The sequence below is a fragment of the Monodon monoceros genome, unplaced genomic scaffold (genome assembly GCF_005190385.1).
Source record: "Monodon monoceros isolate NGI ecotype Baffin Bay Population unplaced genomic scaffold, NGI_Narwhal_1 Super_Scaffold_18, whole genome shotgun sequence".
In the NCBI taxonomy this organism is placed as follows: Eukaryota; Metazoa; Chordata; class Mammalia; order Artiodactyla; family Monodontidae; genus Monodon; species Monodon monoceros.
This window is the reverse complement of record NW_021703774.1, coordinates 48,819,966-48,842,418: the sequence shown is the minus strand read 5'-3', so window position 1 is coordinate 48,842,418 and position 22,453 is coordinate 48,819,966. Positions and strand designations below refer to the sequence as shown.

Below are 22,453 nucleotides of genomic sequence, written 5' to 3'. Positions count from 1 at the left end.
ATCTGATTTCTGGCCAGAACTATTGCTCATCAAGAGAAGAAACTCCTCTCTTCTGTCTAGATTTTGCTTTACTATCATGCTAAAGAGCTCTACACCTTTGAAACAAATGCTTGAAATATTGTGGGGAGGATTCTAATACAGGAGACCTCATATACAACCTCTTAATCTGGTTCTGTCCAAGAACAACCACCCTGGGGACAGGAGCTCCTAGCCATTGGGGCTACCTTTGAAGCATGGGGACAACAACCTGTATACGAGGCCAGGCTCCCATTTGGATGAGCCCAATTACTGTCATTTAGAGCTACTGGGCTAAAACCAGAAACATAGTAATAGTCATGATTTATTGAGCATTTATCTCATGTAAGCACTGTGCTAAGCACTTCACATGTATTATCGCATTTAGTCACAACAACTCTGTGAGGTGGGTTCTACTTTTATCCCCATTTATGTCAGGATAAGTTGCATGTCCAAGGTTAAACATCTAATAAGTTACAGAGTCTGGATCAAATCTGGTATATCTGACAGCAGAATCCAAGCTCTCAGTTACAGTGCTACTTTTCCTCTCCAAGTTCAGGAAAAGCTAGAAGCGCAGTTGATGAACCCTCTTTGAAGGGATTTGACTTCTACATTCTCTACTTATTGCTCAGCTCAAATACTCAGCAATGGCATTGACACACAAGCCAAAATTCTAGAGGACATCAGAACCTGCACAGTCCTGATAGACTCTGCCAAAGAACATTGTAGCAGCCAGGAGCAATCTAATGAGGAGGAACATACTTTATCATCCAGACATGATCCCCAAGAATATGGAACACAGAGGCATTGGCAGAATGACCTGCTAGGCCTCCCAGATATAGGGGAGTACAAACTGCAGAGCTCCAGCATTACTCTGATATGCTGGTGAGCTGGGGTTGCCCTTGAAGTTCTAAGGTAGGCCTGCTAAGCCCCTTTAGGATGACCCTCTCTGTGTTTTTGAGTTGTATGAGCTGTTTCAATGTTTTGGTTATTAACCCCTTGTTGGTCTCATCGTTTGCAGATATTTTCTCCCAGTCCATAGGTTGTCTCTTCAGTTTGTTGATGGTTTCATTGGCTGTGCAAAAGCTTTTAAATTCGATTAGGTCCCATTTGTTTATTTTTGCTTTTATTTCTTTTGCCTTGGGAGACTGATCTAAGAAAATATTGCTATGATTTATGTCAAATAATTTTTTGCTTATATTCTCTTATAGGAGTTTTATGGTGTCATGTCTTACATTTAGGTCTTTAAACCATTTTGACTTTATTTTTGTATGTTGTGTGAGGGAGTTTTCTAATTTCATTGATTTACACGTAGCTGTCCAGCTTTCCCAACACCACTTGTTGAAGAGACTGTCTTTTCCCCATTGTATATTCTTGCCTCTCTTGTTGAAGGTTAATTGACCATAGGTGCATGGGTTTATTTCTGGGCTTTCTATCCTGTTCCATTGATCTATGTGTCTATTTTTGTGTCAGTACCACACTGTTTTGATTACTGGAGCTTGATAGTATAGTCTGAAGTCTGGGAGGGTTATGCCACCAGCATTGTTCTTTTTTCTCAGGGTTGCTTTGGCAATTCTGGGTCTTTTGTGGTTCCATGTAAATTTTAGGATTATTTGTTCTAGTTCTGTAAAAAAGGATGACCTCTTTCTGGTGATTTGGAGTCCAACAACCTGCAGTACACCAGCCCTTAAGTCCCATGCCTGCGCAATAAATGCAGGTCTAGACCAGAGTCACTGTCAATCCCCAAATGCCCTGGAATACCATTGTCATAGACTCGTTCCACTCTTACAACCATGTTGTTTTGTTGTGGTGTACTCCAATACCAAGTTAGAATATGTTATCTCTTTTATCAGCTTACAGCCTGCAATAGACTGGATGTTTGTGTCCTCCCCCCACCCCACCCCCCAAATTCATATGTTGAAATCCTAACCTTCAGTGTGATGGTATTAGGAGGTAGGTATTAGGAGCTGATGGTATTAGTGTTTGGTAGGTGATTAGGTCATGATGGTGGAGCCTTCATGAATGGGGCTAGTGCCTTTATAAAAGAGACCCCCAAGAACTCTCTTCCCCCTTATGCCATGTGAGGATATAGTGAGAAGACGGCTGGCTGTGAACCAGGAAGTGAGCCCTCACAAGATGCCAAATCTGCTGGCATCTTGATCTTATACTTTCCAGGCTCCAGAACTGTAAGAAATAAATTTCTGTGGTTTATAAACCACCCAGTCTATGGAATTCTGTTATAGCAGCCTGAACTGACTCAGACACTGCCACTCTGTTAATGTTAAAGTAAATTTCCAGCGAAAAACTGTATGTATCCCTAGTGTGTATCCTAGATTTGGATTATACTGTTCAGTTTGTCCTCTACCTATCATTTCAAAATCAGTAACCAGTTGGAATACAGCACCTGGGTCTCAAGAGAAGATTTCTACTGCTAGGACCTTGTGGACAACACTATCAACTCACCTAACTGGTCTGTGAAGAATTTGCCTTTGACTATTCATTATACCCTTTCACCTAGCACACAGTTTCATAGCAGCTTATCCCCATTATTCTTTCCTATTAAGCCCTCCTACCTTAACAGCTGGGAAGTACCTAAAGATACCATAGATTACTCAAGCAGATCTGGAAGGTGCCTCTGCAACGTAATGAGCAATTTAAATGTTGACTAGAGACAGACATCAGAGGAGACCAACCAATGGGTGATACCACAGACACTCAGATATATAGGCAAATCTGCCTTTGACAAAAAGAACCTTGCTATAAGGAATTATTAAGGGTCATAAAGGCCATTGTTGCATTACTACCCTGGCATTCACTTATTGTTCTCTTCCTGCCTCTGGTTATGCCTGAACCAGCATTGCCCTACCTCCTCCTTCATTGCTCTTGCCAACATTTGCCAACCTGAAATCAGGAACCATCCATGTGGGGGTGAAAAGTGACCAGCAACCCTTGATGCCACCTTAACTCCAATAAACCAGTACACTGGGATGGGTATGGGCCAACCCTGAAAATACATCAGCCCCATATTTATCGTGATGCTTCCTCAGATTTTAAGCCACATGTACCAGATAAATGTTTTTGTCCTTTTATTTCTCTATTTTAAAAGAAGAGTCTCTATAAAAATAATTCCTTTTAAGTTCTTTAATTAGATGTAAATTTTATATCCAGCCCAAGTACATCTCTTTTTCTTTCATTCACTCAGAAACACGGAAGTGTCACTTGCGTGGAGAGTTGGAGAGAAGCCTGCATCTCAAGATTACAACAGAGTGTGATAAGCATAATGACAGGGACATGTAGAAAGGGCTGTGGGAGCAACAAAGACCTTGCCAAAGGGGCCAGAGGGCATACAGCGAAAAGGACGTTTGAACTACATCTTCAGAAGTCAAAATTTAGCAACATATAGACTCAAAATTCTTTCCAAAGTAGAATGCTGGCTAAAGCTCTTTCCCATAATTACTCTGGTTAGATGATCCACCTAAGCATGTTATATGGCTTCTCTGTCATTACATGATTTCACTGTCTTCTCGTGTGTTGCTGCATTGTGACTTCATACATTCCAAGGGCATTCCACATGGCAACCAAAGGGCAGGAAGTGAGGACAGGGGGCCTTGCTTAGGGCTGTAGCTGTTATATGGCAGCCTTCCTTGCAGTCACATTATCCTTGTTTCCTCCTATAACATGGGAGAGTCTTTCTTTTTAGGGTTCAGTGGCTCAACAGGTTTGGAAGGATTTGGTAAAGGGATGCTTCCTTGAGTTCTACTGCTTGGAGAAGACAGGAAATTTAGCAAGTCAAATGGCAAAGGTAAAACCACTGTGGAAGGCTTCTCTGTGGACAAGGATTGCAGGGTGTGGAGGTACCGAAGCTGAACAGCAGCTGGAGTGCCCGATAGAATCTCGGCTGCCATCCTCAGGGACTCGGACGCAGCCTTCTCCCCTTCCGCAGCGATCATCTAGACAGGGGATGTGAAGAAAAGCAAAGTGATTTTTCTTCTTCACTCCATGAAGGTTTTAATCCTACTTAGTGTGACTCAACAAACAAGCACTGGTATCTACTGTGTGACAGGTGAGCAGACTATCTTTTGTTCTTAAGGATCTTGATTTAGGCAGGGAGATTACACTGTTAATTGTAATTTAGGGTAGAAGTTTTTAAGGGCCATGACAAGTATAGAGGAAGTGTTAGGGGAGTTACTATGTCTGGTGGGCCTTGGAAGAGTAGTAGGATTTTGCCATTTAGAGGAAAGGTTGGCCAGCATTCCAGGCAAAGACATGGAATCCTGAAAGAATGACTCCCAGCTCAGGTTAGCATTTCAGAAGAGAAAGCATGAAGCTCACCACCCAACTGTCACCTTAAAGTGGGCAAAGGGCACTGGACTCAGAGATCTAGAAGCAACTCTGCCCAGAGGACTGCCTTCTTCCTCCATCAAAGCTCCAAAGTTATCCACCCTCTTACATAGTTAGGGGTTTTTCTTTACGTACGTTCTGTTCTTTAAGGGAAATCCACCTCCCCTCCAGTCCTCATTTTCTCTTCCCAACACCCTTCCCGCCCACACCTCAATCCTCAGGAGCTGCCGGCAGCCACATCTTCTCCCTGGCACGCCTGAGTAGAGGCCATGAGTAGCACAGCCTTCTCTCAGCTCTGGCGTGGAGGGAATTGGGCCCTGGGCCCTGATCATGGTTGTCCCTCCAGAGCTTGTGCAGAGCTAGGGATACAGGTCGGGGTGTCATTAACCTAGAGGTGACAGGTGACTGCTATTACCCAGGGAAAGATGCCAGTGCTAGAGAAGAGGGATGGAGCGTGGGGAGATGCCTTTAGGGAGAGGGAGAAGGCAAGATTCAAGGAGGAGAAGGTCACTGTTACTAATAACTTCAGAGAGAGGGAGTAACAGGAAAAGAGACCTTACGTTGGTCAGTTAGGAGGCTGTTAACACACTTGAGGAGAGCAATTTTAATAGAGTGGTGTGGGCACAAGCCAGATTCCCCCCAGCGCCTGGATGAATAGGTGAGGAGCGAAGGGGAAATGTTCTCCATGAGGAGGCCTTCTTTTGGATTCTCTGGTGATCCTCAAGGAGCAGCTGTGCAGGAGGACGGCCTGCTCAGGGCTGGCTCACCCGCACTTTGGCCTGTCTCTGTGCTTCGGCCTCCACCGCCAGCGAGTGCTGCAGCCCGGCTGGCAACCTCACATCCTTACTGAAAGAGAAAGGGCATGGGTAGGTAGGTGTGCAGCACTGCTTTTAGCAGCCGGGGCTTTCGTACAGACCTGCCACCTTCTCTGCTGTCATTTCATGACGCACAGCGAATTCTGATTTAGCAGCGTGTGTGGCCCCCGACCTCTGCGCAGACAGTGGGCAGGGAAGAGCAGCTTCAGGGCAGTGCCTCAAATGCTGATTTTTCTTATCATTGATGCTATAGTAGAGTTACGGTTTTCTCTTTACAAGTGAAACAAATTTTGTGTTGATATACTACGAACATTTTCCCACTTAAAGTTTAATCTAAATCCCGGCTGTTAAATTTCAATAATGAAGAACAGCCTTGAAGAGCCGTACTATTAATAATGAGGGAAGTCATCTAAGTTTATAAAAGAGAACTGATTTTGAAAAGGGTAGAACTGACCAAATGAGAACAATACTTAACGTATTGCATGAAAGATACAAAATTGTATTTTCCCCCTGATTGTAACTATAAAAAAATACATAGATAGAAAAATGGGCAGTTCCTCAGAAAGTTAAATATGGAGTTACCATATGATCCAGTAATTCCACCCCTAGGTATATACCCAAGGGAAGTGAAAACATGTTCACACGAAAACTTGCACATGAATGTTCATTGCAGCATGATTCATAATGGTCCCAAAGTGGAAACAATCCAGATGTCCATCAACTGATGAGTAGATAAACAAAATGTGGTCTAGCCAGCTGAAAATAGAACAGTATTCGACCATAGAAAGGAATGAAGTACCGATTCATGCTACACCATGGTTGGATGCTGAAAACATTAAGGTAAGTGAAGGAAGCCAGACTGAAAAGGCCACGGATTGTGTGATTATAATATTTATATTAAATTCCTGGAATAGCCAAATCCAGAGAGACAGAGAGTAGATTAGTGCTTGTCAGGGGCTAGGGGTTGAGGAGGCAATGAAGAATTCCTGCTTAGTGGATGCAGACTTTCTTTTGGAGATGATAAAAATATTCTGAAATTAGATGGTAGTGGTGGTTGTGAATATACTAAAAACCACTGAGTTGTAATTTAAAATGGTTAAAAATGGTGAGTTTTACGTTATGTGAATTTCATCTTTAAAAAATGTTTAAATCCATAGAAATATGAAAGTAATTTGCCCAGATGTTACAGTTGTTATGTTGTGGCTATGAGATAATAGGTAAATTTTTTTCTTTCTTCCAAATTCATGCTAATATGGCTACAGTACTCATTCAATGAAAACAGTTTTTCAAATAGAAGTTTTTAAATAAAACCAAAATATCTCCCTTTATCATATTGTTCTTCCTGGTTAATTTCCTACCCACATTTCTGTTCTCTCCACTTTGATTCCCCAAATACAGGTCACTGCATCCAAGGCAACCTGTGGAAGGAAGAGTTTAGATGTCAGTAAGAACCTCCGGGTGGGAGGAGAGCACCCCTATGCACCGATGGCCGTTGCACTGAGAAAGCACATTTCTTCTGAAAGGACATTATGTACTTCCCTGTTTTTTTTAACATTATAGGGCCTTGCAAAAGTTGTTTAATTTGCACAGTGCCACTCAACAGATATTTGTGGAATTAAAGATGGTGTGGTAGGCTGACTAATGGCTCCTAAAGACATCCATGCCCTAATCCCTGGAACCTGTGAGTGTTACCCCGAAAGAGACTTTGCAGATGCAATTAAGTTCCAGGCTGTTAAAATGGGGAGTTTATCCTGGATCTTGCTGGTGGGCCCTAAAAGCCACTGCAAGTGTCCTTATAAGAGGGAAGTGGAGGGACATCTGGCTTCAGAAGAGGAGAAGGTGGTGTGATGATGGAAGCAGAGGTTGGAGTGCTGTGCTTTTAAGATGGAGGAAGGGGCCATGATCTAAAGAATGCAGGTGGCCACCTGAAGCTGAAAAAGGCAAGGAAATGAATTCTCCTCTCAAAACCTCCAGAAGGAACCAGTCCTGCTGACTGACACCTTGACTCTGGCCCAGTAAAACTTCTTTTGGACTTCTGGCCTTCAAAACTGTAAGGTTGGGACTTCCCTGGTGGTCCAGTGGTAGTGAATCCGCCTTCCAATGCAGGGAACGCGGGTTCGATCCCTGGTCAGAGTACTAGGATCCCACGTGCTGCAGGGCAACTAAGCCCGTGCGCCACAACCAAGAGCCTGCGCACCGCTACTAAGACCCGACGCAGCCAATAAATAAATAAATAGATAGATATTTTTTTAAAAAACTGTAAGGTTAAATCGGTGGTGGTTTAGGCCATCAAGTTTGTGGTAATTTGTTACAGAAGCAATAGGAAATAATAGAGATGGTATATTTGTTAAATTTGTTCTAAAATGCATTTATTAGAGAACCAAAATCTTTAGTCTCTCTCTCATATGATATTCTCTTCCATATAATATTCATTTACAGGTGCTTTCACTTCCTGTTGGTGGCATGCATCTTCCCCACCTCCCCATCCCAGGAGTGGGAAGAAAATGAATTGTGTGTTCTGGAAAGGGGGGCAGGGCATGGAGCAATATGCGGGCCATACTCTTTTTCCTTTTTAACTTATTTCTGATGACTTCTTGGTGGCTAGATAAATAGTTAGTGCATTGGGAACCCCGATAAGACTAATTTAGGGGGTTGATGGGAGGAAGGAATGTTGAAAAAGACTTCATAGAGGAGGTGACATCTTAAAGAACAATATGATTTTGCCTGTAGGGAAAAGGGAAATATTTGGTACAGAGGAACAGCCTAAGAGCAGGCATGGAAGCATAGACACACTGAACACTGGAGAAACACTAAGTCCGCTGGAGGATTAGATACACTGGGGGAAGGACAGCAAGAGGTGAGGCTACAACAGTTGGGTCATTTATCCACTCATCCAAAAACCCAGTATCTGGCTGCTGTGTAACAGCCCCATGCCAGGTACTGAGGACAAAAGAGGAATAAAATATGACCCCTGACGTTATGGAGTTCATGGTATGGGAAGAAAAATGTGTAAATGCATAAATTGTAATTCAACATAACAAGGGCAAGTTTGAATGTTGTGTCTGGACCTTATACTTTATCCTTTGGAGGGGAGGGATGAACAGGAAGAGAGGCTGAAGGGAGGGCAGAGGGGAGCAACGTGAGTGGTTTTTAAATTCCAGAGCAGAAACTCCCCTGTGTCTACTTGTTGTAACTTCTTCTCCCTTCAGCTTCTCTTATTTCCTGAATTCTTCCTTTTTCCACTAGGATGCTAGTCCCAGTTTTATCAGTGATGAATTGGACATGTCACGAACATTTGGATACTTCATTTTCTCAGCTGTGTCTGCTCAGGCCCCATCAGGCACAATCATTATCAATGCCTTCGATCCTTAGTTCCTTCTACTGAGGTCTTCCTTCAGCCAGACTCGAGTCATAGCCTCCGAACTCAGTTCTGGGCTTGGGTGCCTCATGGCCTCAATGACAGGCTCCGTCACTGGTGGTAATTGCCACCCGACTGGCCAGCTGCCTAGAATGCTGCTTTGTTCTCGTCTCTCTTCTGAATACCTTTGCCAACTTGTCTTGGTAAGAAGTGAAGATGCCTACCCTGGTTGTGGGCAAGGTCGCTGAGCTTGCTGCCTGCGGCCTAGACGCTGCTGCTTGTGAGGCAGCTCTTGCTTTTCTCTCCCTCCTATCATTCCAACTCAATCAAATCTAGGTGATGGATTGGGTAATGAATCACATAAGGGTCTGTGACATCTTACCTCTTTTCATCTGAAAGTCTTATTTGAACTTATCATTATCTAACTTTGCTTGTTTCCCCAACTAGACTGTAAGGTCCCAAGATGCATTCCTTATCATCTCTGTGTCCCACCAACCCACCCTATCCAGCCCCACCACCCCTGCCAGCTGCCACCCCCACCACCTTGTGCTATGTGGGCACTTTACAATGAGTCTAAAGCCACTTTTTGTTTTGAGAACAAAAACTGTGGCAATGACTGACTAATCAGCACAGGTTGGAGACTGTGATTGGCTCAGGGTCAATTTGGCAACCTCTTAACTGTCAGCTCCTTACAGGACGGTACCTTTGAATGCATGGCACATGGAAGATTCAGTAAATGGCCAATGAAGAAAGGAATAAAAGATAAAGGGATACTTCAGCATACTTGGTGTTAAATTCATCTAAGTACCTTTACATCTTGTGCAATGCTCTTCCTCTCTAGAAGAATTTCAGTGAGGGATCGATGTGCTAGGAGACGCTTCATGGTGGTCTGCACAAGGAATTGGACCGCTTTGGACACATGAGCAAGACTGCTTAGGAGAAGAGAGGCATTTTCCATTCGGTAGTAGCAGATGGCATCTATCTCCATTACAAACATGTCTTTGGTTACAACCTAGGCAGAAAAAAAATTTGGATGACAACCCTGATTCTTGGGTTCCTTTCCCACATGAAGATAGAGGAGCTAAATATGTTCAAAGGGTATTTTCTCAGCATAAGATGATGGTAAGAAGAAAGAGTAGTAGGCTCGCCCTTTAATCAAAATAGACGTGTTTTTTTTAAATTATGGAGTTTGTATTAAATACACTAAAGAACTCACAATTTAAAGGAATCTTGTTGTAAATCCTTTTGTAAAAAAAAAAAATCAGGAATAATTTTCTTACATGAAAACACTCAGTTGATTGTATATCAAGTCTTTTAAAACCGATGCCAAAAAAATCTCCTAAAAGAGCAACATGTTCTGGGAAACAAGCGCTCAAATGTATTGAGTGTGCATTTAGAGGGCAGTTTGGTGATACATATCAAAAGCCCTAAAAGATGTATGTGCACAACATTTCCATTTTTAGACATTAATCACAAGGATATATTTCAAGGGTTTAGCTGCAAGGATATGATTCATAGTATTGCTTATTGTAATAAAAAAGTAGAAATAATATCAACAATAGGGAATTAGTTGAGTAAATTCCAATTACTCAATTAGTTGAGTAAAATCCATACAATGAAATGCTGTGTGTCTGTTTAAAACAAAGAGGTAGAAACATAGGTAATATATGAAAAGGTGATAACAATAGATTGTTGAGTGAAAAAAGACATGTTGCAAAATAGTATGTATGGTGTGATATATATATATATACAAACAAATGCACACACATATATATGTCTGAAACTACAACCACATATATAGAAAAGTCTGAAAGGATACATTCTAAAATATCAGCTCTATGGGTGATAGGGTTAGGTATAAGTTTTACTCCTTTTTATATTTTATTATATAAAATAAGCCTTTTAAAAGTATATTATTTTTATTCACATTTCCATTTACCAAAAGAAAGAATGAGAAAGAACCTCAGACTGAAAGTGGGAGAGAGTTTAGGAAAGGCTTATAAATCTGAATCAGTAACAGGAAAGTCTAGATGTTATCTCTACATTTAACTTTTAATTGTGGTAAAATACACAAAACATCAAATTCACCATCTTAACCATTTTTAAGTGCACAATTCAGTAGTGTTAAGTACATTCACATTGTTGGGCAACCAGTGTCCAGAACTCTTTACATCTTGCAAAACTGAAAACTGGTGAACAATTCCCCATTCTCTCCTCCTGGCAGTCCCCACAACCATCATTCACTTTCTGTTGCTCTGAATTTCACTACTCTATGTTCCTCATATAAATGGAATCATACAGTATTTGTCTTTTTGTGACTGGCTTATTTCACTTGGCATACTTTTCTCAAGGTTCAGCCATGTTGTAGTATATGCCGGAATTTCTTTCCTTTTTAAGGCTGATTATTATTCCATTGTTGGCATATACATTTTGTTTATCTATTCAGCCATCAGCGGGCATGTGGATTGCTTCCACCTTTTGGCCATTGTGAAGAAAAATGATGCTATGAACATAGGTATACAAACATCTCTTCAGTACCCTGCTTTCAATTCTTTGGCGTTTATACCCAAAAGTAGAATTGGTGGATTATATGGTAATTCTATTTTTAATTTTTTGAGGAACTGTCATACTGTTTTCTACAGTAGCTGCACCATTTTACCTTCCCACCTACAGTATACAAGGGTTCCAATTTCTCTACATCTTTGCCAACACTTATTAGTTTCTGTTTTTTTCTTAATAAGAGCCATCCTGATAGATGTGAGGTGGTATCTCACTGTGTTTTTGATTTGCATTTCTCTGATGATTAGTGATGTGGAGCATCTTTTCATGTGTTTTTTGGCCATTTGTATATCTGCTTTGGAGAAATGTCTATTCAAGTCTGTATTGAAATGTCTATTCGAGTCAAGTATATATACTATCTACCATATATGGAGGACAATCTGCTTTACTCAAAGTCATCTGATTTAAATATTAATCTTATCTAAAAAAATACCTTAACAGCAACATCTAGATGTATTTGACCAAATATTTGGGTACCATGGCTTAGCCAGGTTGACACATAAAATTAACCATCACAAAGGCCTTTGTCCATTTTTAATTGGATTGTTTGCTTTCTTGTTGTTGAGTTATAAGATTTTATATATTCTGGATATTAACCTCTTATCAGATATAGTATTTGCAGTTTTTTTCCCATTCTGTAAGTTGCCTTTTCATTTTGTTGATTGTGTCCTTTGTTGTAAAGGAGTTTTAAATTTTGATGTAGCCCATATCTCTTTTTCTTTTCTACTTTTGAGCAAAAATAGTCATTTTCCTCTGGGCCAGAAGTGGTAGCTTGGCCAGGGAAAATGTAGAAAGAAAGCAAAATCCACCACTTGGCTTACCTCATGAAAGGGTATCTCCAAGGTTTGGAGGCGAAGGTCAACCTTGTGGTAGGTATCCAGGCAGGGCAAAAAGAAGAAAAGGCCTAGAAGAGGGGGCAGGGGAAGTGACAGGTGAATGGCCAGCATGGAGGCCATTTGGGGTTCACTCTTTTGGCGTCAAGTTGCATGTTGCATTGCTTTTCTTAGCCTCCAACTGCCCATAGACCTCCCCATATCCCACCTCCACCCATGGTGTGTTTGTTGTTACTAAGGCTACCAAATAATTTGTTGTTCAAGCTGGGGCACTTTTGAGGGTGAAAAGAGAGCACTATTATGACTTACACCAGGATAACAGGCATAAACAGGGATTATCCCTAGCAAAATGGGCTATATGGTCACCTTGGTCATGGTGCTGACCTGTCCAGATATTGGGTTACACATCTGTCTCCTTCACTAGATTTAAACTCTATAACGAGAGCATCTTATGCATTCCTGTTAGTCTTAGTGCCTTTTAGGTGCTCTGTAAAACTATTTCTTGAATCCATGTGTGTAAGAACTTTAGAGCCAGCAACCTCCATGTGGTATTTCTTAAAATGTGAGCCCCAAAGGAATCAGAATAGCAACATCATGATACCAGCCTTCTGGTTGGCTAGTTAGTCCTCACCCACCCAATATAATGTATAGGGTCAATGTGCAATCAATATTTTAGATTGATTTATTGAGATTTTCTGAGAGACCATCAGACACTGTAGGCTTGTACAAGAGCCAAAGCTTTGTTGGAATCAGCAGTACCTCAAGCACCCATGATCTCCCTGAGGAGCCACCCAGCTACTAGCCCTTCTCAGACCCAATCGAGAAGGATACCAAAAACTAGAACCAGAACAAGGCAGTCCCTGTTCTGGAACTACAGGGTCTGGTTCTATTTTTGTGTGAACCAATCTGTTGGCTCTGAATCTTCAAACTGATTTGTGTCTCCTAGTCTGGTGTCTATTCTCTATCTGTTTCTGTAGAGCTGGCTTGGAACTTGGACCCTTTCCAATCTGTGCACAGTGGGACTTTGCTTCTTCTCATGTCTTCCTGGATTAGCTCTTCAAACCCCAACTATTAGACTTTTCAGACTAACGATACTTCTATCTGTGCCCCATAATCAGCTTGGACTTCTGGATACAAACTCTGTAAGACTTTAAGGTCCTAGAGACTAGAGACCATGTCTAATTCATCCATCTTCATATCCTTTGTAGTTAAACAATGAAACACGGGAAGTGCTTAATCTATGTTTCTTAAATTTCCATGAACTGAAGGCCAATTTGTTACTTGGATGCTGAACTTTGCCTATCTAGCCTGGTGTGTTCTGATTCCCTGGATCCTGAACTAGCTCAGTTTTGCTCTGAGAATTCACAGGACTCAGACCACTTACATGTTCTACTCAAACCAGTGCCTGGTCTTAGGTCCTAGCCTACTTGCTACTCCAGCCAGCCTGGCCCTGGCATTCAGTTTTTTGCATCCACTCTCTCTCTTGGTCACTGTGACCTGGTAGTAATGCTCTCTGAAGAATTTCTTAATAACCTGTGTTACAAGTAACAGATTGAAAAATGAAGATATCATGAATCAAGTTACTTCATGTAATCTGAGGGCTGTATTACAAACATGCATGGATTGAAGAAATTGGCAAGTCTCTGGGGGGCTAAAAAAGATCATTCTTACCAGGGCCTTTGGCTCTTCCAGGAAGCAGATGTCCCAGTCGGAATATAATTACTCTCTCATACTCCTGTATAACCTAAAGGAAAATTTAATACTTTTGAATCACTCCAAGAGATTAAAATGAAGTCTTCAGAAGACCCTGGTGTGAGAGTGATCCTAGGTATCAGAAATCTTTTGCTTTGAGAACCAAGAAAAAATTTCTGTTAATACTTACATTTCTAAAATATATACTTAGTAAATGAAAAAATTCAGAAACCAATGAAAAAGTATAAAATTTTTGAGACTGTGGACAGAATTTTGATTAGAGAGTCATGGTTATCTAAAAAATAATTGGTTCCACCAAATCAAAGTAGTCACAGCATATTTAATCTTGTATATTGCTGTGATTGATGCATTATGAGCTTTTACATGTATCACTCATTAGCTATTTACAGACCTTACGGCAGCCATGCAGGTGCTCAGATCACCCTTCAGGAAGAGCCTGTAGCCAACTATATGTTGTCTGTAGGAGATACACTTTCTATTTAAATATACAAATAGGTTGAAAGTAAAAAGATAGAAAAAAATATACCACACAAAGAGTAACCAAAAGAGAGTAGGAGTGACTATACCGATATCAGACAAAATGAAGTTTAAAACAAACACGCAAAAATGTTACTAGTGATAAAGAGGGACATTGTGTAATGATAAAGTGGCCAATGTGTTAGGAAAGTATAACAATGGTAAACATATATGTACCTAAAAATAGAGTTCCAACATATATAAAACAAAAACCAAAAGAACTGAAGGTAGATATAGACAATTCAATAATAAAAGTTGGAGACTTTACTATCTCACTTTCAATCATGGATAAAACAACTAGACAGAAGGTCAACAAGGAAAGAAAAGACTTGAACAACACTATAAACAAATTAAACCTAACAGATAGCTATGCATAACTCCACCCAACAATAGCAGAATAGATATTCTTTCAAGCACACATGAAACATCTCCAGGATAGACCATATGCTGGGCCATAAAAAAAACTCAATAAATTTAAAAGGATTGAAACCACTGTAAGTATATTCTCTGATTACAATGGAATGAAATTAGAAATTGATAACAGAAGGAAATTTGGGAAATTCACATATATATGGAAATTAAACCACACACTCTAAAATAACTGATAGGTCAAAGAAGATATCACAAAAGAAATTAAAAAACACTTTGAGGGACTTCGCTGGTGGCACAGTGGTCAAGAATCCGCCTGCCAATGCAGGGGACATGGGTTCGAGCCTGGTCCAGGAAGATCCCACATGCCGTGAAGCAACTAAGCCTGTGTGCCACAACTACTGAGCCTGCGCCCTAGAGCCTGCGAGCCACAAATATTGAAGCCTGTGAGCCACAACTATTGAAGCCTGTGTGTCTAGAGCCTATGCTCCACAACAAGAGAAGCCACCACAATGAGAAGCCTGTGCACTGCAACAAAGAGTAGCCCCTGCTTGCTGCAACTACAGAAAGCCCGCACGCAGCAACAAAGACCCAATGAAGCCAAAAATAAATAAAATAAAAAGTAAATAAATTTTTAAAATGCTGTAAATTCAGAACACAATGATAAATAAAGTTTATTAAAAAAAAAACACTTTGAGATGAATGAAAACAAAACCTCAAGATACCAAAACATATGGGATGCAACTAAAGTAGTGCTTAAAGGAAAATTTATAGCTGTAAATGCCTATAACAAAAGAGAAGAAATATCTCAAAATAATACCCTAATTTTCTACCTTAATGTACTGGAAATAGAAGCACAAAGTAAACCCAAAGTAAGCAGGAAGAAGAAAATAAAGACTAGAGTGGAAATAAATGCAATAGAAAATAGAAAAGCATCAGAGAAAATCAACTGACCCAAAAGTGGGTTCTTTGACAAGATCAACAAAATTGACAAATACTTAGCGAGACTGAACAAGAGAAGAGAGAGGAGATTCAAATTGCTGAAATCAGGAGTCAAAGAGGAATGACAGAGACATCACTACTGTCCTTACAGAAATAAAAAAGATTATAAAAGAAAATATTGTGAACAACTATATACCAACAAATTAGATAACAGGTGAAATGGACAAATTCCTACAGAGTCATAAACTATCAAAACTGACTCGAGAAGAAAAAGAAAAATGAAAAAGACCCAGAATTAAAAGATTGAATTAGTAGTTTAAAAATTTCCCACAAAGAGAAGTCCAGGACCAGATGGCTTCACTGGTAAATTCTGCCAAATATTTAAAGAGGAATTAATACCAGTTCTTCACAAATTCTCCCAAATAGTAGAAGAGGAGGGAAATCTTTCCAACTCATTCTCTGAGGCCAGTATTACCCTGATACCAAAACAAGACAGTGATATCACAAGACAAGAAAATTACAGACCAGTATCTCTCATGAATATAAATGCAAAAATCCTCAACAAACAACCAGCAACTTGACTCCAGTAACATATAAAAAGGATTATACATCATAACCAAGTGGGACTTATTCTAGGAATACACAGTTGATTTAACATCCAAAATTCAATGAATGTAATACACCATATTAACAGAATAAAGGGCAAATACCATGTAATCATCTCAATGGGGGAAGAAAAGGCATTTGACAAAATCCAACGCCCTTTCACAAAGACGAAGGAGAAGAAGAGGAAGGAGAGCTTGTGTGGGGAGTGAAATCGGCCACAGCCCCAGCAGCATCTGTAGCGTTCCAGCCAAGGACATGCTCTTCCCTGACAGCTCCGGCCAATGACTAAGAATGGCAGGGATACAAGGGCTTGGCCATTTCTGCCCATTGTAAGACTCATCTATGAGGCAAACTTTGCTCTGGAGTTCCCTTTCAGTCTGGCCAAGACTTTCTTAGAGGTATCCCGCAGTCTGAGGCACTCTCTGTCCAATCCTTCCTTCCCCTTCTCATATCACAGGTGTCAGATCTGCATCATCCTCTGAAGGTTTTCCCTGCCTACTCTTATTCTCTCTCCCCTTAATCTTTCACAGACAGTGCCACCCCATAAATCTCTTGCACTTCTAATTCCATCTTGGTATGTGCTTCCCAAACTGACACAGGTCTTCATTTACTTCAGGGACAGCCATGTGTAACCACCTGTGGGCCCAAGATAATTATCATCTGTGGTCTATAGAAGCTGCCTGAGAAGTTTCCTGGAGGTGTCAGGAGTAGGCATCATGACCTCTTCTGGGCTGGTCTTTGTGTTATAGAGTGTAGATGAACTAGACATAGCTCCTGTCCTGAAGGGGCTCTCAGTCTAATGGCAGAGATTGTGTATCCACAAATATTATACATGTGGTAATTGCTAGAATTGATGTGAAAGTAGGATGACACGAGAGCACAAGGAAGGGAATGACAGTCTGGAGGAGTCAAGAAAGGCTTCACAGTTATCTCTGAGCAGGTATAAAGAGTAAGAGCTCTCCTGGAAGGTGAGTGGGAGTGAGGGCATTCAATGCAGAGCAGACAGCATGTACCAAAACACAGAAATGAGAGTGGACGTGGTGTGGTCAGTGAGAGGCACCAGGAAATTACTTATTGGGTCCTCATGGAATCTCACCTTTATGCAGAACCAGATAGAAAAAGGGAAGGTCACAATGACGAAGAGCAGGGATGTGAGGACAAGAAGCCACTCACAAGCCCCTAAACTGGAAGACTTGGTACCTTAAAAAAAAAAAAAAAGCAAAAGAATAATTATATTGGAACTTCACCATATTCACTGACTAGCACCTCTAGTCCGGTCCTTGGTATTAGGGTCAGAGCAGTTTGCCGACGTTGCTGGAAATAATGGAACGAGCTGTATATCAGCGTGGTCAGTTCCCAGAGCCGGGGGCGCGGTCTGTGTGAAGGGCTTTGTGGGCAGACGGAAGGTGGAGCAGGCTCCTGGAAAGGCAGTGGAGGGTACACTGGAACAACCACAGAATCTGGGCAGAAGGTCTGGGTTCTGGTTCTGGCTCCACCATTTTCTGTCCAAATGACCTTAAGCAAGGTACACCACCTCTCAGTTTCCTCATCTATTCAAGGAAACGCTATTGCATAGCTATTTGATAATAACTGTCTCGCGGAATAGCTCATATCTCTGGCATAAGAACGAAATGACGTATAAACATAAAAGCACTGAACTGTGTTTTTTTACATGTCTGGTGTTGTCATTTAAAACTCATGTTTACCTAGGGGTAACTGCTACAAAAGTACTTTTTCTATCCGAGCCCCTCTTAAATAGGTACCTTAAAAATACATGATCAATGAAATTGCTACAAAATAGATTTATGTTCCAAAGGCTCTTAGCATTACAAAGGTTCCATTTAAGTCTTTATTTTTCAGTGTGAAAAGCAGATTGCTGTCAACTTTGTTAGACACGATTGGCTTTACTTTTGAGCTGTCCATTTCCAACTAGAGGACAGAAGCTGTGCTCCTTTTATATGCATGTGCCAAAAAGGCATACACACATACACACACACACACACACACACACACACACATACACACAGCCATACTTAGATGATATTTCCTTAGTATCCTCTAGAAGTATAATTTTGAGAAAAAACAGGACCCTTTGTCCCTCTCTGCATAGTTTCTTCTATTTGAAGTGGTTCAAACCATATGTGTCCAGAGGTTCATCTTCCCTGAAATTACAGCTCCATCTACCACTTGCCCCAATATCTGAAATTCCTCCATGAGAGCCCCTTCTTTGGCTTCAGGTGTGGATCTTTAGACAGTCTTTGAAAATCACCTATATGGGGTAATATTAGCCCATTTGTGCCTATAAAAAAGTGATATGGAACTGAAGTTCAGGCCATTCAGGTTGCTTGGGTGATAAATGAAATGGTATCAGGGAAAATTCAGTCTCAAGGACATAAGCTTCTTGGGGCCTTGTCTTGTTTAAACCATGTCCCAGGACTGGAATAGTGCCTGACACATACAGGCGCTCAATAAATACTTGTTGAATGTAGGAAGGAAGGAGAAGTGGATACTGAAAATGATTTAAATGTAATGGTTATAGAAATCTCAAGAAAACTGTAGAAATCTATAGAAAACTGGCCAAAGGGATACTATTTGTCAGTTTAAAAATCTTATAGAGGAATAGAAGGTGACTAAAGATTAGAAATGGTGAAAAGTCTATTTTTAAGGGATGGGAAGGAAATGGATTACTAATTAGGCCTGAAAATTTGATTTCCATGCTTGCAAAATAACTGGAAAGGTCATCACCAAATTGATGTGCAGATTACTCGAAGAGGGCAGATATACAAGCTGCACCAGCACAAAACCAAATTCGGTGCTAAATGCCAATGTATGGCAGTTCCTAAATGGTGTCCCACGGAACACTAATCCTCCAGGGTGTTCCACAAAGCAAGTGTTCCTGGAGCAAACAAGTTTAGGAAATATTGTGTACTGTATCTCACTCCTGGAGCTTCCCAATAGTCACTGGCATATTGAAGCTAGGAGAATCCCTGCAGCAAAGAAGCATTCTTAGCTTTGTTTAACCTAGTATTTCCCAAACATTTGACCAGGCGATGTCTTCTCCAAGCAAATTCATGTTCTATGGAATTTATTTCTCATGCAACCTACTCTGGGAGATGCAGTTTTGGGAGAGGTGTTTCTATCAACATCTTATTAGTTTTTGCAATATTCTTCCCTAAAAGCAATAACAGTGTTATTGCCATGTTTACTAGCTTATAAATATATTTCATTTGCCAGTGGTAACCATGGTAAGTAAAAATAAATAAATGCACATACCAACAAAATTTATATTTTATAAGTGAAGAAAGTCCTCAAAATTCCTTCATACCATAGTTAGGGATATGAACAGAAAACTAATATGTATACCCAAATCTAACTTGAAGCTTTACTCACAAAATATTATTCTCTTAGAATGAGTTCCTTGAATATCCAATTTGTTTAGTGTAAGTGAATAGTGAAACACTACATGTTAAAGCAGGAAGCGCCTTGAGATACGACAGTCTGAGAATCCTCAACATTTCAGTAAAATGAAGCTTCTCTTAGTTTCTCCCACATCTTAGGTAGCCTGGCTGTGGGAGTGTGGTACTAGTGAGGAGGAGAGGGGATGTTGATGTGTCTGTTCCCCTTTCCTCTGGGAGCCACAGAAACCTCCCAGACAAGGGCTCAGCAAGGGTGTCTCATCCTTAATGGGCTCATCCATTGCTTGGGGGGGCCTGAAGCTCTAGTCACTTTATAGCTGAACAGACTGAGGCCCACAAGGTGAAGCTACTAGCCCAAGGCCACAGCTAGTTGGTGGCAGTGCTGGAACCATGACCAGAAATCAGGGGCAGCACCCTGCAAGGATGGGCTTTTCAATAAGACTGTTTTATTCTGGAATGCTGGCTTCTCCACTTCCCACATGTAGGTCTTGGGCAAGTTATTTAATTTCTCAGCATTTTTTCTCATCTGTGACACGGGAATGATAATACTCAGTAAAACACCTAGCATGTGCCTGGCACACAGTAGGAGCTCCAAAAATGGGGCTCCCTTCCTTCCCTACCCCACCGGTGTGGTCTGAAGCACAATACTTACAGACCTCTAACCTCAGCACTACTGTAGCAGTGAATCCAATAACCCTTTAATGACCAGAAGTTTCTGACCCATGAAAGGGCATCAGTTAGGCAAAACAGCATTAACATGGTCAACATAAACTACATCCCAATTGCTGGAATCTTTCTCAAGTCATAGCTTTCAGTGCTACAGCATATAGGGCAGTGCTGGTAGCCAGGAGATGTTAAAATTTCATAGTCAGCAGAAAGTAGTATAACACACTATTCCTTATTTACCTTCCTTTAAACCTCCCTCACCCTGAAATTAAGGTGTAATGAGTTTTTTCTTCCACTCATTATAGAAAGGATTGGAAGCAGATAAATTTGTTCCTAAGAGTTGCTTCACCTGCAGAAGCTAAAGAGACACCTTTCCCTGTGATTCCCTCCCTTTGGTCTAACTTGCCTCTTTTAGCTTGCAAGGGTGTTTTTTTTCTTTCCCTCCAGGCTTTGCGCAAGATAAGTGCTTCGAGTGTCTTATCTCATTTTATCCTCACAATTACCCTCTGAGGTGGGTACTGTTGCTGTCCCCATTTGATACATGGTTAAGTCCCTGACTATGATCAAATAGTTAGCTAAGATTCAAACTGAGATCTAGCTTTTCTCTACTTGGCTCTGCTGCCTCTACTTTTTAGAAAGTATGATCACTGCAAAGTGTAAAATACTTTTAGGAAAGTCTGATGAGGAGAGGAGAATAAGCTACATTGTTGCCCTGAACCATGTTGATTGGTCCCCAACCTGTATCACACTCCCTCCCACCTCCCATCCATGGCTGACCCCTGAGAACAGCGGTATTTAGCTGATGTTATTTGTATTTCTTCTGATGCATTTTGGTCTCCACCACTGAGGGGTTGGTGGGTCCTATCTCGCGTCTTTCATTTCCTGGGAAGCTGAGCAGGTCCAGCAGGCTGCTCTGGCCTCGGAAGCTCTCAGTGCGGTGCCTCATTGCACCTTAATTGACATCCCTTGGGTACCACTTGGAAAGGCCGCACCCCCTCCCTGGGCCTCAGCCTGACCGCTGTACCTTCCTCGGGCCGCTCGCTCTCCAGCAGCGCCACCACCTCGGTGCCCTCCTCGCCAGAGCCCCGGACCTCATCCACGTCCACCACGGTGGCTGCAGGCGCTCGGGGCTCACCCGGGCTCCCTGCCCGCCCGAGGGCCGTCTGCTCCGGCCCGGCGTCCCGGCGCCCGCGGCCTCTGCCGCCCCTCTCGGCCTTCGCCCTCTTGTTCTCTTTGTGGGCGGACCCGCTGCCCCTCCCGTGGGCCTCTCTGGAGGAGCTCCGAGCCCTTTTCTCCATCCTCAGAACGACCGAATCCAGGACCGCAGTTCCTGCAAAGTCGCTGGCAGGGATGCGGGGCGCGTCCCGAGGGGACTATAATGACCTTGGGCGGGGGCGGGACCTGGGAGGTGGGCAGGCGGGGCTCTGCTCGGGGTGAAACCCGGCAGCTGTTTCTCAGGGGGGCTGTGGACAGGGCGCGCCACCCCTGAGACTTGGTGCCACCTTCAACACTGAGTTCTTGTGAAAACCCATGTGCCAATTTATGGCGTTTTAAAATGTGTTTCTAGAGACGAAAATTTGAGCTGAAATACTACGGAGGCCCGCAAACCGCTGAAGGTGCGATGGCATTTTGCTTTATGATTTGTAAATATCGTATAGAATGGGGTATGTGGTCCTCGCTTAAGACTAAAGAGCTTACAGGAAAGAAAAGGTCGTCCAGTTAGGGTAACTTTAAGGTAAAATTAGAAACTTCTCCCCAAGCAACCCCGTCTTCCCCCTTAAGATCTTCCCAAGGTTACCTTTCCTCTTTCCCCTAATTTATTTTATATCCTGGCCCTACTCTTTCTGCTGAGATTTTCACTGGTAAAGGTGTTGACTGACTACTCCTGGGAACATTTAGGTTTTAAAAGGGGGAAGGAGAGGAAAATTCTCCCAGAACTCACTCTCTCTCTCTCTCTCCAGACCTCTTCTCTCTCTCTTATGTATATTTCTTTATTTTTACTAATTTATTATTATTTTTATTAATGCTTAAGCCTATTGATGATGTTACTTCTTGAAGAATCAGAAGGGAAGGGATCTGATTTAACTTCTGTTTTAGGAAAGGAACACTTTTGTCCTTGGCTAGGCTCTGTTCCCATGCTTCTTTGATGAAGGCAGGAGTGTTGCTTTTTTAAGGTTCACTGGCCATGCTCCATCCAGCAGCAAACTGGGGTAGCTGCCCCACCCGCATCTGAGGAAATTGAAACATTGAATAGATCTATTTCTTTTTTATTCTCTATTAGTAATTTCTCACTGAATGCTAGGT

The 22,453-nt window shown here is 41.7% G+C and overlaps 1 protein-coding gene and 1 long non-coding RNA gene across 3 annotated transcripts; one reads left to right on the top strand and one right to left on the bottom strand.

Moving 5' to 3' along the window:
* Positions 1 to 1,598: 1,598 nt before the first annotated feature.
* NPHS2 (NPHS2 stomatin family member, podocin) lies at positions 1,599 to 21,447 on the bottom strand. Of its 2 annotated transcripts, XM_029231019.1 has the most exons (8): positions 21,174 to 21,447; positions 17,164 to 17,267; positions 13,593 to 13,665; positions 11,910 to 11,992; positions 9,338 to 9,541; positions 6,534 to 6,589; positions 5,124 to 5,202; positions 1,599 to 3,965 (listed from the first exon to the last, which is right to left on the bottom strand). In XM_029231019.1, the coding sequence occupies exons 1-8, from the start codon at positions 21,445 to 21,447 to the stop codon at positions 3,687 to 3,689; spliced, it is 1,152 nt and encodes a 383-aa protein (XP_029086852.1). In that variant the 3' UTR covers positions 1,599 to 3,686. The 2 variants fall into 2 exon arrangements, with proteins under 2 accessions (XP_029086852.1, XP_029086853.1); XM_029231020.1 differs by lacking the exon at positions 9,338 to 9,541.
* Positions 3,933 to 7,548, top strand: LOC114899879. The gene is made up of 3 exons (XR_003794658.1): positions 3,933 to 4,078; positions 5,845 to 6,011; positions 6,570 to 7,548. It is a non-coding gene; the product is annotated as an uncharacterized LOC114899879 (long non-coding RNA).
* Positions 21,448 to 22,453: the final 1,006 nt, after the last annotated feature.

Bases quoted from the DNA above. Each gene is read 5' to 3' on its own strand.
- NPHS2 (XM_029231019.1), bottom strand. From the start codon at position 21,447: ATGGAGAAAAGGGCTCGGAGCTCCTCCAGAGAGGCCCACGGGAGGGGC. The intron at 11,993-13,592 runs GTAAGAATGATC...CCCCTCTTCTAG, and splicing joins TGGAAGAGCCAAAGGCCCTG to GCCTTTTCTTCTTTTTGCCC. The intron at 9,542-11,909 runs GTAAGCCAAGTG...TTTTCTGCCTAG, and splicing joins TGGAGATACCCTTTCATGAG to GTTGTAACCAAAGACATGTT.